Source organism: Bison bison, unplaced genomic scaffold (assembly GCF_000754665.1).
Source record: "Bison bison bison isolate TAMUID 2011002044 unplaced genomic scaffold, Bison_UMD1.0 scf7180017864309, whole genome shotgun sequence".
NCBI classification, from domain to species: domain Eukaryota; kingdom Metazoa; phylum Chordata; class Mammalia; order Artiodactyla; family Bovidae; genus Bison; species Bison bison.
Genome location: NW_011494881.1, coordinates 3,014,565 through 3,027,249, shown reverse-complemented (window position 1 = coordinate 3,027,249; position 12,685 = coordinate 3,014,565). Strand labels below are relative to the sequence as shown.

General features: G+C 37.1%; 2 protein-coding genes across 13 annotated transcripts in view; both read right to left on the bottom strand.

Annotated features, from left to right (window-relative positions):
- CCAR1 (cell division cycle and apoptosis regulator 1) overlaps nucleotides 1-480 on the bottom strand; it is a 46,711-nt gene extending 46,231 nt beyond the window's left edge. For 4 of the 9 annotated variants that reach the window (XM_010852185.1, XM_010852184.1, XM_010852186.1 and 1 more), the window contains exon 1: nucleotides 139-353. The gene's annotated coding sequence lies outside the window, so the exon portion shown is untranslated. The other 5 variants (XM_010852183.1, XM_010852190.1, XM_010852187.1 and 2 more) reach the window with 3 other exon arrangements.
- A 2,587-nt stretch (nucleotides 481-3,067) lies between these two features.
- TET1 (tet methylcytosine dioxygenase 1) overlaps nucleotides 3,068-12,685 on the bottom strand; it is a 138,521-nt gene continuing 128,903 nt past the window's right edge. For 3 of the 4 annotated variants that reach the window (XM_010852179.1, XM_010852181.1, XM_010852180.1), the window contains one exon: nucleotides 3,068-12,582. In XM_010852179.1, the coding sequence (XP_010850481.1) occupies nucleotides 11,570-12,582 (1,013 nt within the window). In that variant the 3' untranslated portion in view covers nucleotides 3,068-11,569. The remainder of the gene's footprint in view (nucleotides 12,583-12,685) is intronic. The other variant, XM_010852182.1, reaches the window with a different exon arrangement.

The window sequence follows — 12,685 nt, the reverse complement described above, 5'->3', positions numbered from 1 at the left end:
AAAAAAAAAAAAACCCGAGGCGGTGGGGGAGGGGCCGGCCGCGCCGGGCCTGCTCCGACCCGCACAAAAGGGACTGTGTTTCTCCCGTCCCAGTCCCACGAGAGCCCCACCGTCGCCGGCCTACGGACGCCGTGCTACCAAAACGGCCGCTCCCGGCGCTTCGGAGGATCCGACAGGACGTTAGGAACCCTGGCTCGGCCGCCTGCCGCTCCAACCGCGAGGACCAAACCTTCACCTGAATCCGATCCCAGTTAACACCGAAGCCATTTCAAACCCATCAGGCTTAAGCGCATGCGCCAACCTCCCCGTCTTCCTCCGCGCCTCTGCCCCCTCCCCAATCTCTCTGAGGAACGGCGCACACGGGCTTACGTTCTACGTGCGCGCTCCCGAGGTAGCCGTCAATGCGCTCACCCCTTTCACTACGCAACTGGAATCGGAGCTTGCCTAAGACGGGTTACCTTGCCACTTGTATGACAATGAGCCAACTGTCTGTATCTCTGCGCAAGCTCAAAGGAAGAAGCTTCGCCGAGTGTGGGAAGGAAAGAATCGGGAGTCATGTGATCCATGAGCTCGCCGCCATTTTCGGGGGGGGGGGGGTCCTTTTTTTTTTTTTTTAGTTCAGGTACGTGGGAGAATGACTATATCCAGTGACATCTTCCTAACTTTGAAAAAATTGAGATGAAATTCACGTAACATATAATCCCATCGGTTAATAAAATTGTACAATTCAGAGGCTTTTAGCATTTACATAAAGCTGTGCAACCACCATGCGTCCAACACTTGAAAAGAACTCCTACCCATTTCGCAGTTCCTCCTTAATCCCAGCGCTCTCCAGCTCCAGGCAACTACTAATCAGCTTTCTATGGATTAGCATGTCCTAGACATTTCCTGTTAATAGAATCATACTGGGACTTGCCTGGTGCTTCAGTGGCTAACATTCCAAGCTACCCATGCTGGGGTCCCAGCGTTCGATCCCAGGTGAGAGAAATAGAGCTTACACGCCAGAAGACCCATTACAAAAAAAAAAAAAATATACAGGCTTTTTGTGTGATTACTGTATGGTGTCCAAGGTTCCTCTTGTAGCGTGCCTTAGTACTTCATTTTATAGCTAAAACGATTACTTTATATGAACAGTACCATATTTTGTTTATCCATTTGTCAGTTGATCTTTGGGGTTGCCTCCACTTTGGGGCTACTATGAATAATGACGCTGTGAACATTCATATAGAGTGTTTGTTTAAACTCCTGTTTTCAATTCTCTTAGATTATACCTAGTAGTGCGATTCTGGGTTATCTGGTAAATTCTATGCCTAACTTGTTGAGGAGTTGCAAACTTGTTTTCACAGTGACTACACACATTCACATTCCCACGATTAACAACGTTAAGTATCCATTCTTTACAATTATTTAGGTCTTCTTTTAGCATGTATTACAGATATCACAGTTCAATTTCTCACACTTTTCCCCGCCTTTTTAACTGCACTCTGCAGCTTGATGTAGCTTAGTCCCCCAACCAGAGATCAACCAGCGGTGGAGGCATAAGAGTCCTAACCACTGGACCACCAGGAAATTCCCTTGCATCTCCTTGAGTAAATGAAAGTTATTCACCAACTATTTCATTGTTCTTCACACTTGGTAAATGACCAAGTAAGGAGTGTGCTTTCATACTAAGTACAGGGGAAGTCACTGGGATGTTTTAAGCTGGGGAATGTCATGACCCAAGATTTTTGTTTTGTTGTTTGTTTTCTGTTCTCTGGCCGCACTGTGCAACTTATGGGATCTGTTCCCCTACCGGGGAATCAAACCCATGAACCCTGATGTGGAAGTATGGAACCCTAAAACTGGACTGTCAAGGAATTACCCACAAGATCTGTTATTAAAAGATAACTGTTTTAAAGGATTATTCAGGTTGTTGTCTAAAAGAGCATCAATTAAGATAAAGGAGGGCATTCTCTGGCAGTCGTGGTTAGGAATTAGTGCTTTCACTGCCCAGGTTTCAATCCCTGGTCACTGGTCAGGGAACTAAGATTAAGGATCTAGAACCCGTTTCACTAAAGAAATAGTGACGAAGTGTCTATTTGGCCTAGAGAAGACTCAAAAAACCTGATAGTTGTCTTGTAGGGTACCTGTCGAGTTAGGATATTAGCTGAGCTATTTATTCTTCCATCCCCTAGAGTGTTGTTCAGGTCTGTCTGTACGTTTCAGCATCTCTAATGTCTCCCTTTTAACCAGTCAGGAAGGAGGTAATAAATGTAGTCTCTAGCTGCCTGGAGAGGAAGTGGAGAAGGGGAGGTGGGCCAGTGGAGTAGTTTCTATCACTAGAAGGAAGACTACTGGGATGCTACAGAGAAATAGGTTTCTAACAAGATGAATTTAAAGTAACTTATTTTTCTATAATATTTGCTGGAATATCACTAAAAACGTATTTGTTTTTTGTGTGTGTGTTTTGTTTTTGTTTTTTTTTTTCATTTCGGATGGTAGAGAATCTGCCTGCAATGAGGGAGACCCGGTTTCCTTCCCTGGGTCAGGAAGATCGCCTGGAGAAGAGAATGGCTAGCTACTCCACTATTCTTGCTTGGAGAATTCCATGGATAGAGGAGTGGCAGGCTTCAGTCCCTTGGTTGCAGAGTCAGACATGACTGAGCTACTAACTTTTTAGGATGTCAAATTTAAAATAATGTTAGCATTCTGTGTTCAGAATTAAGTTTTATTAAAATAATGATAAATCCAAGGGAGGGCATGAGTCAATATAGAACAAGGTTGATTAACAGCTTTGCTAATTACTAGGGGTGTCAGCTTAACCACTTTAAGTTCCTGAATTCATCTGTAAAGTGGGGTTAGTAAGAGCCCTTACTTAATAGCATCACTGTGGGGATTAAATGGTTTAAAACACAAGGGTTCTGCTACAGCCATCCTGATTTGGTTTTGAACCCAATGCATATATTTGGTTATCTCCAAATAAATCGTATAGTCCTGTGTAGTTAAAAATATGTGACTTTTATTGGATAGTAAATGTAAAAAATATGATTTTGAAGAGGAAAGAAAAATTAGACCACCAGGTGCAAAATAGAAGTATAAAATTTATTTAAAACCACCCACAAAGTTCTGTGTAATCAGGAATGATACAATTTGCAATAGTTTTTTTTTTTTTTAAAAACTCATGACAAAGATTTAAAATATAATTTCAATTACAGTATTCATTTAGCCTTATTCAGTTAGAACAACTAAAAAAGAAACTTTATGCTCTAAATAAATGAGACACACAGGAAAATATAATAGACAATTTTCACAACTATCTTTACATGTATTTTTCAAAACTAGTACATTTCAAAGCATTTTGCTACATAAACATGAAATCATGTACAACTGCTGTGCACCAAAATTTAGCTTAATTAGGTCTTTCAAGTAACATGCAATCCCAACTCACAAGTCTTCAAGTACTGCTGGTAAGTGTTCCCTTGTTTGCAGAGTCACTACCTATTGATCCTGAATTGAAATCATCATAATGAAGATTATCTTTCCCTTCTACATGTTGAAGTGCTTTTATAAAAACTGTTCCCCCCATGTGTTAAGAGCCAAAAATGGATATTTGTGGGGTTTTAAAATCTTTACTAACCTATTTCATTGTATGGGATATTTAATACAGTAGGACGGCAATAGGTAAAATCTTCCAAAGAAAAAGATCAAAGATACAAAATAAATAGTAAATACACCCCAAAGAGAGGAAAACGTCAGCTGGAGACATAAATATTATTTTGTAAAATCGATAATTCTCTATTGGGAATTTAGTACTACTCTACTTCACCATGGTGAAGAATCTGAATATTTTGTTCCCACTAATGATAAGCATAATCGGTATCCTCCAAACAGATATTGATACACCTGTGAATCTATTTGGTAGGTCACCACATAGCATAAGAGAAAATGAAGAAACCGATAATCAATACTTTTCTTTCTGCTGAGCAGATTTTTGAGCTTCTCTTTAGGGAACACTACATGATTTCTTAGTAACCGAAAGATGACTATCCACCCAGACATGACAATACAAAAGCTGCCCTTTACTTTTACTACAAAATCATTCTGGAAAAATATTTCTCTTAAAGCACCTATCACAATGTTAGCTCATAAAAGTTAAAAAAAAAAAAAAAAAAGACCGTATATCTGTTTTTTTTTTTTTTTAAAGAGCTCTTTTTGTAAAGTCATCAGGGATTTATTTAGCAATATCACAGAGAAGCATTAGGGTAGGCAATTATGGAACTGAATCACAAAAAATGTTATTTGACTATTTTTAGAACAGTCTGGACTATGTTTTTTGTTAGTAGCCCATAATATACTGATGAAGTAGCCCAACTTTCCTCTTTATAAAGAGCTTACTAAAAACTAGTACATCTTATTATTTTTCTTAACTCTCTGAACAAAGGTATATTTAACCTTTGACACAGATTTTACATGGCTGGAAAAGTAGAAAAAAAAAGCAAATTCAAATAACTGGGAGACAGAGCTATTTCTGAGAGATGTCAACAATTTTACATGTTTACCATGAACGCCTGGGAACTAAAATAATCAGTTTACCCAGCACATTCCCTTCAACCATTTCAAATTACAAAACCATTGAATTTTGATTATGAGTTGTTGACCTTGTTTCCCTTTGTTTCAGTAGTATGGGGACATTCTTTAAACAAAACAACAACAAAAAAACTTTTACAGGGGTAAAAATAAAGCTTCATTAATCTAAGCCCTAATACACAAGTCCTATGAATCTGACCGGACCTTCCAATATATGCATAAGAAAATAGCTGGCTAAAATAAATAGTGGAAACAAAATACTTCGGAAGCGTATTTTCTGTACAATAAGTAGACTTTGTATTATTCTTAGATTAGATCTGACAAAATATTCACTCAGTAACACTCTCTAAGTCATAGTTTATGGCAAAGAAATCTGTTCAGCAGTCTGCAATTATTACCTTAGTCTCAAATGAGTTGACTTGCTTTGTGATTAGGAGAAAGTCATTTGTTTTTCTTGCCAATCTGCAGCGTTATCACCAATAAGAAGGGAACATTGTTCTCTGTCCAACCATCAGCATTATGGAGAAAAAAGTGGCAGATAGGAAAGAGTTTGATAGCCTAAAACATTATAAAGTACAAGTATTATAATTCTTACTTCCATATTTTCTTTCAAAAGGGTTCCTCATTTTGAGTTGCTATTTTTTTGGAAAGAAACTGGTATGGAGTGAGGAGTAGAATCATTATAACGTGGTTTTGAGCTGGTAGGTGAACCCACAGGCTGCTTATAAGAACACAGTTCTTCCTTTCTGCCCCTTAACTTCCTCCACCTGTGCTCAGAAGAAAGCACTTCTGATGACTGAATTAAGAACTCTTCAGATTATAGTCCATTTAAAAAAAAACTTTTCGCATCCAGGTTATAAAACAGTTCCTATTATTGCCAACAACCAAATTCCAAAGGAATAAATCTACCTTAGAAAACAGAAACCATCCACAAAATTGAGCTGTGAGATAAGGAAGAAAACAGGCCAAAAAAAGGGAGAAAATACTATCTAGTCTATAGATCACACCCACTAATTCAAAGTCACTGGTCAGAAAATTGATAATTAGTATGATGTGTTACAGAGAAATAGCAAAGCTGGAGTGCTAGAATATCTAACTTCTCAAGCAACTTTTTGTAAAACATTCAAACACTAACAAATGAATTGAGGGTCAAACATCACTGGGATAGGTAAAGAGCACTTGATGCTAATCTGGGGGTTCCTAAAAACTGAATTTGCCTCTTAACCAAAAGGGCTGACTAAAAGCTTTTAATTCTTTTTGATATTATCCCAAAAAGAATTGATTGAAGAAGTGATTTTAAAAGACAGGAAAAGACAACTGACCAAGTTCACTGCTATTCTTAAAATGAACCATGTGTATCTGTGTAAGGGACATACATGGGGGAATGAAGATAGAACAGAGAGTGGAAGCAACAGTCTTAAAGAAAATCAGAGGAAAGGACTAAAAACTGTAAAAAGAATGAAAGTACACTTGCTGACAATGTAGCTTCAGCAGTAAAATGAGAAAAGAAAAATAATACCAGAGTTTCTGCTCAAAGATGCAAGTTTATACCTAGCCAGATGGAGAAGAAACCAAATTACTTTCCAATATTATTTCTCCAAAAATGAAAATGTTTCTGAGAGTTGAGGTTTTTTGTTTTCTTTTTTGGTGTTTTTTTTTTGTTTGTTTGTTTTTTTTTTTGTGGTGATTGAGAGAATGCTTTTCGTAACAGCTACTAGGACTTTTTTTTTTTTAGGAAAACTAGGTTTATACTCTTAACCAAGGGTTTCCAAAGTTGCACTCAGACATAAAGGGGTTAAATCCATTTATATATAACATTTACCTTAGACTAAGATTTATTTTAATTTAAGGGACATCTATGGCTGAGCAAACTAGAAGAAAATTTATGATCCAAGGAAGATCATGAACATCACAGTAGGGATGGGAAAGGAGTACAAACAAAAGAGAAATGATTAATGTTAGACTTTTACAGCTAGAGATATTAAACAGTGCAAAAGACAAACACAAGGTGAGACCCTCACAGAAGGGAAAATAAGCAGTGACAAATACACCTGGATTACCTGAAGGAACAAAACACATGCCCTTTGAAGTCAACAATGGTATTTAATTCGATACTGAGAAGAAACAGGCATTGAAGGGAAGTCGTCCAGATGCCGGAATGCAGACAATTAGTTTGTCAAGTTCATTATGGACAAGAAGAGTGATGTACTGCATTAAAACCAGCTCCACCATCTCCAAAATTAACATAAGAACTCACACTCTTATTTTATACACTAGAGAAAAGCAAAGATTCCAATGATTCTCAATATATTCCAAGAAAATACACAAATTCCACTTCTGATAAAGAACATACTGATTCTTTCCAAACTGTATTTCAGAGCCATAGATGGCATCTTTTTTTTTTTCACTTGCCAAGTTAAGAATTATGTTTTATTCAGCGAAACTTCTAAGGACTTCAAGCCCAGGAGGCGGTCTCTCAGATAGTTCTGAGGGACGGCTCCTGGCATCATTTTGTAAACCATTAGAAGAAAGCTCAACACGGAGCCTAATTTGGTTTAAATAAATCCAGACTTCTTCAGAAATCAGGGCACTGAATTCTATTTTGGTTAAGTGTGCCATATCACTGACATCAAAGTTACACAAGTTCAGTACATTTACGGGCAAGTTTAGGAGCTGTGCACAAAACAGTATTCTAACACACATAGACAGTCCCATCAAAATAACTAGTCTAGGACTCTGTTGTGAGGCCAACTATGCAAGAATGTGGATAGACTGTACAACTATGGCTAGGGAATATATACAATGGAAATATACTTTCCCCAATTATTCCAACCATTCAGTCTTTTATAACTCCCTTTATATGCCAAACACTTGTTCCAGGGGAAATAAAAACCTGTACTCTATCAGTACTTGATTTTCATTTATTGAAATAGCAAATAGGACAATTGCCACATTTTGTGAGATGAATTAACAGGACAGCTTCATAGGTAAAAGTCAGCTAGATTTCCCACAAAAGGCCCACAAAACTCTACAGGAAGGGAAATCTTGATTCAATTTCACTTCTTACCCTGAATTGCTCAGAAAAAGAACCCAAAAGCATTTTATTTTGACTTGTACCAAAGATAAGATTACTTTATAGTGATAAAGTCCCCTGTGGGTGAGCAGATCAAATTTTCCTATAGTCCTCCTAACCAAAAAGTGGCCTTCATTTGACTGTTTAAATTTTATTTCCAAACATAATTGAACACCAACACTGACATCTGTCTGGGCCCCAGTGACTGGACTGTATGACTTCTAAGGTATCTTCCAGGGCTGTGAGGCCACTATTTTACCTTATTTCACAACTCTCATCATAAATTTCTACAAGAGATCAAAATTCCCAGTTGTACTAAATCTAGACAAAAAGGATTTCCATGCATCAGGAAGTTGTGAAATAGAAAGTAGCTATATATTAAAGGTCACATACAGCTACTGATTTACTGGGCACATTCAAAGGAAATGCTGTGCCCATTATTGGTGGAAGTTGTCATGCAATGTCATAAGTTCGTCCAAGATAAAAGATATAATTTAAGAATACTAAACTTAAATAGATTGGGGTTATTTTCATACATGCTGTTGTGAAATAAATGATAATCAGTAGGAATCCACTGAAGTAGTAACATTAGAAAGTAGGTTACTTCATATGAATTCAGTACCTCATTTACACAGCGGTATGCATTCAATTAACTATGTATTGGGGTTATGTCTTAAGTAAATTGCTTATGAATCTCATCTAGTTGAAATTCTATATTTAACAAATGAAATTATTTCATCCACATGCAGACTGCATAATAAGGAATGTGGAAGGGTATTTAAGACGCAAACATTTTGCAAAACTTTACCTATAGCTATACATTTTCAGCTAGCCTCAATTTTCAATAAGAATATGTTTCAATCAGGTTTATGATATGATCTATTTGATACTTTGTGGATGAATTGAAAATATGAAGATGAGGCTGACAGGCACAAGAGAAAACTGTTTTCATCAATGGCCTGAGAGCCATTAAAGAGACATTGAAGGGCAACATGACATTTTGTAGGGTTCTACATCAAGTAGGAGTTATTCTCTCATTATAATTGGTAACTTTGAGACTATGATGAACAGGTTGGGCTAACTTAAGGGCCAAGTATAAATGAATTCAATTATCACACCATGAACAAAGGCAGAAGATGAAACATAAGGCTATAAAAGAGGTAAAGCAAAAGGTTTTACAGTAAAACGTAAGTGTAGAAATAATGTTAGATGACCAGTTTTCTGAGTGAAAATGTCATTTCAAACAAATTTATTTCCTTGCTTCACGATAAAGAGAATTCTAAAAACAGTAAAGCCAGCATACAATCACAATCCTGCAGGACATATAATAAGCATGAGCTTTGAAAAAAAATCACAGGGCACACAATGGGATGGTACACTGTGAAACCTGGGAAATAAAGAGTTCAACAAGGCAGGAATCATATGTGGTTCCCACCAAGGGGTTATCAGTAGAGGCAAGCCATTCATGGTGCTACTTACAATAAGAGAATGGAAATATTTTAGTTGAGATAGGGTATTTTCATGTATTCGTTTTGGTAAATTGCAACTAACTTCACAGATCTGAATGTTCCCCTACGTCAACAATGGTGTTTCAAGTTTAGATTGTTAAGGAATTTATTCAAACTTAGTGACAAACTGATTTGAATAACTGCAGATGTATTACAGTGGATTGTTTTGAAGGAAATTTGCTGTTTTTGAAAAAAAAAAAAAAAAAACAGTACCTTTTGGGATTTTAATTCTTTAAGTTTACTACGTCAGGGTGGTGACTTAAAGAAAAACAAAGCTAATACTTAAATTTGGCAGACATTCAATGAGAACTGAATAGAGAATGGATAGACGGATGGATGGATAAAGGTTCTTACAACTTTATCCATTAAATCTGTTGAGGAAATAATTTCTGGTGGGAGCTAAGGCCTAAAGTCTAAAACAAAATATCACAAGGGTGTATTCCTGATAGTCTAATACTAGTAACATCTTATTGAAGCAGCGGAAACAATAAACAATCACTTATTTATATACTTATATGTATAAGAAACCTTAGGCTCACAAAAATATACATGTTTTAAAACAGAAATCTAAGGCACACAAAATACTAAAACAAGTCAATGATTTACTCTATTTTACATATTCAAGAAGCAGAAATCTACTTGACAAGATGATGGTCAATCAATGGACATTTTGTTATTTACAATCCCTTCATATTCCTTTAGTCAAAATCAGTCAAAAGCTTGAAACTGATACTTTGCACCATATATTATTTTAATATAAGTTACAATGAGTTTTCCTTTAGATAGCTTGTTGGAACTGTTTGCTTTTGCACCAGAAATGTGAGTGTTAGCGGTTGTGAGCTTCCTATGGCATTTCCAAGGGAGAAGCACCAGTAGGTTTTCCATACTCCCAAGGAATCTGACACTTTGAATGTTGTAGCACCTCTGCATTTTAACAGAATCAAGTATTTCATTGAAATTTCTTCTTGTTCTAAACATTTTAATTGGGAAATCACTTTTGCTTTGCTATAAGTTGAGTCAATAAAGCAATGGGAAAAATAATGGGAGAGCTAAAATAACTGGAATGCCTATTTTCCTGTTACCTAGAAAAAGATAAGTTAACATTTCCCCAAAACAATATACTTAGATAAACTACTTTGGATTAGCTGTTAACGGACAAACCATGTTTAGGATACCATCCCTACTGTTTATTTAGAGAGTGTGTGTGTGTGTGTGTGTGTGTGTGTGAGGGGGGCAATGTGTGATGATGATGATGATAGGAAATTTACTATCAAAAAAATTTCTACAGGAATTTTATTTGTCTTCTGAACCAGAATGACTTTCAGAATGAATAAGGGGTAGATAAGGTTCTTGCCACATAATTTTTTAATTTTATCACCTTGAAACTTTAGAAGCATTTGACTCTTCAGAATCATCTTATGTCTCATCTCCTTTTGGAAACATCTTTTACGGATTATATTACAAAAGCTGGGGTAAAAGTAAATCAGGGCCATTGTTGCTCAATCAGAAGAGATCACTCTTATTTAGTTCCAAAGAAAAGTTAATCAATATTGGTGATATGCTTCCTAATTCCAATTTTACAGAGAATTAACAATTTTTGCATGATCTAACTATTTTATATAAGTAGCTAACCTTTGAATGAGAAAGGACACATTTAAAAAACACAAACCATATACATGATTAGGATACACATTGCAGTTAACAAGATGGAACTCTACACAGCAAGAATAAATGATTTCTCTTGTATGCAAGTATGCACAAACAATAGACAATAGGATTCTTATACTATACTATTTCAAGTTACTTTTAAAAATAGAAAGTGCTTTTAAAATATATATTTACAATTTATGAACAGCCTCCAACCATTACTAACAATAATGAATTATTTTATACAGGAGAAATATTTTAAGAGAGAAAACACTTCATTGGTTTATTTCAAAGGAATATGCCGATTTCCTAGCAATGATTGGAAGATGTTGGAACAATGGCACCATGAAATAATAAATCAGCTTATTTTTGTGTCGATGTGGTTAAGCACCAGGAGCTGTGTAGAGTTAACACTGTGTGTCTTAATTTTACATCATAGCACATGAACCTGTTAAAATCCTCTAAAAATGACTCGTTTCATAGTAAACAATTTAAAGCACCAAACTGAGTGATTCTATCAAGGTTAACACCTAACCAAAACATTTCTTTATGTATTTAAAACTATAAAACTTTAATTTTTGCTTAAAATGTGCACCTTCTACCAATTGTCAAAATATAGTCACAGTTAAGAAATACCCACCCCCAATTTTTTTTTAACCTCAGCCTTCAAATGGGTGAGATGAAGCTATAGTAAACGACAACATGACTTTCTTTTAAGAGCACCTTGAAAAAATACACTGCACTCGCAAAGGCATTAAGAAGGGGAGAAAAGCCTTCAGACCCAATGGTTATAGGGCCCCGCAACGTGTGTGAGAGCATAAGGGGACACAGTGACAACATTGTCATGGGTTAATGTTAACGCTTTGTGAGAAGGAATCTGGCTAAATTCATTAACTTCTGTGGACAGTTCAATACCCTCGTTAGCTGCCTGGTCTTTCTGTTCGGAGGCTTTAGTTTTCTTATTCTTAGCTTCTTTTGCCTCAAATTTAATCTTGTTTAGTTCGAAACCGTGTTGGGGCTTATTCAGGTTTTTGTGCTGGTAGAAGACAAGAGAGAGGCGCGTAGGGTGATTTCGGTTGGGGTGTTCAACAGGAGTCGTGGCGTGAAGCTCCCGCCGGGCGCACTCGATCAGAACCGAGCCGTGGGAAGGCGCTATAGCCACGCCGCCAACATTGGCATCCAGGAAGATGTGCTCACTGTCTGACCAATACTCAACAATGTGGGGCAGTTTATCCTCAGCAGGTGACAAGGGGTCATCTGACAGGGGGTCGTCTGATGGAGGCTCATCTGCTTCAGAAGGCTGCTCGTCTTCTTCCACCAGAGAGGAAGCAAGCTCATGAGGAGAAGTAATGAATGGAGGCTGCTGGTTTGGCTGATTGGAAGTTAGCTGCTCAGATGGGCCAATGGGAGGCTCGGAATAACCCAGGGAATTTGTCATAGGACTAGACAAGGTGGGAAGAGGAACCACTTCACTAGGCTGTGCAATTTCAGCGCATTCCCCAGCAGCTACATTAGCACCACTGTGTCTCGCAGAAGGCATTACGCAGTGGGGATTGCTTCCTCTTTCTGAAAACCCGTACGAAAGTGATCCATCATTCTTAAAAGGAGCTGTTGTGACCAAAGCAGTCTTAGAGGACCAGGAGAAGGCTGGAGCGAAGTTTGCCTCTTTCCCTGGGTGAGGAATGGACGGGGTTGGTGAGTAGCTTTTAGTGTTGTCCGAACCTTTGAAGATAAGATGGGGTTCAGTTTCACTTTTTATTTCAGGTTGCGCAGGCTCTGTTTTATTTCCTAAACAGAGAAAAGGACACCAAATGTAAAGATAAACATAAACTAATTTGGTAGTTGTTGTCTTTTAAAGATAAATACAAAGATGAATAGAATAAAACCAGAT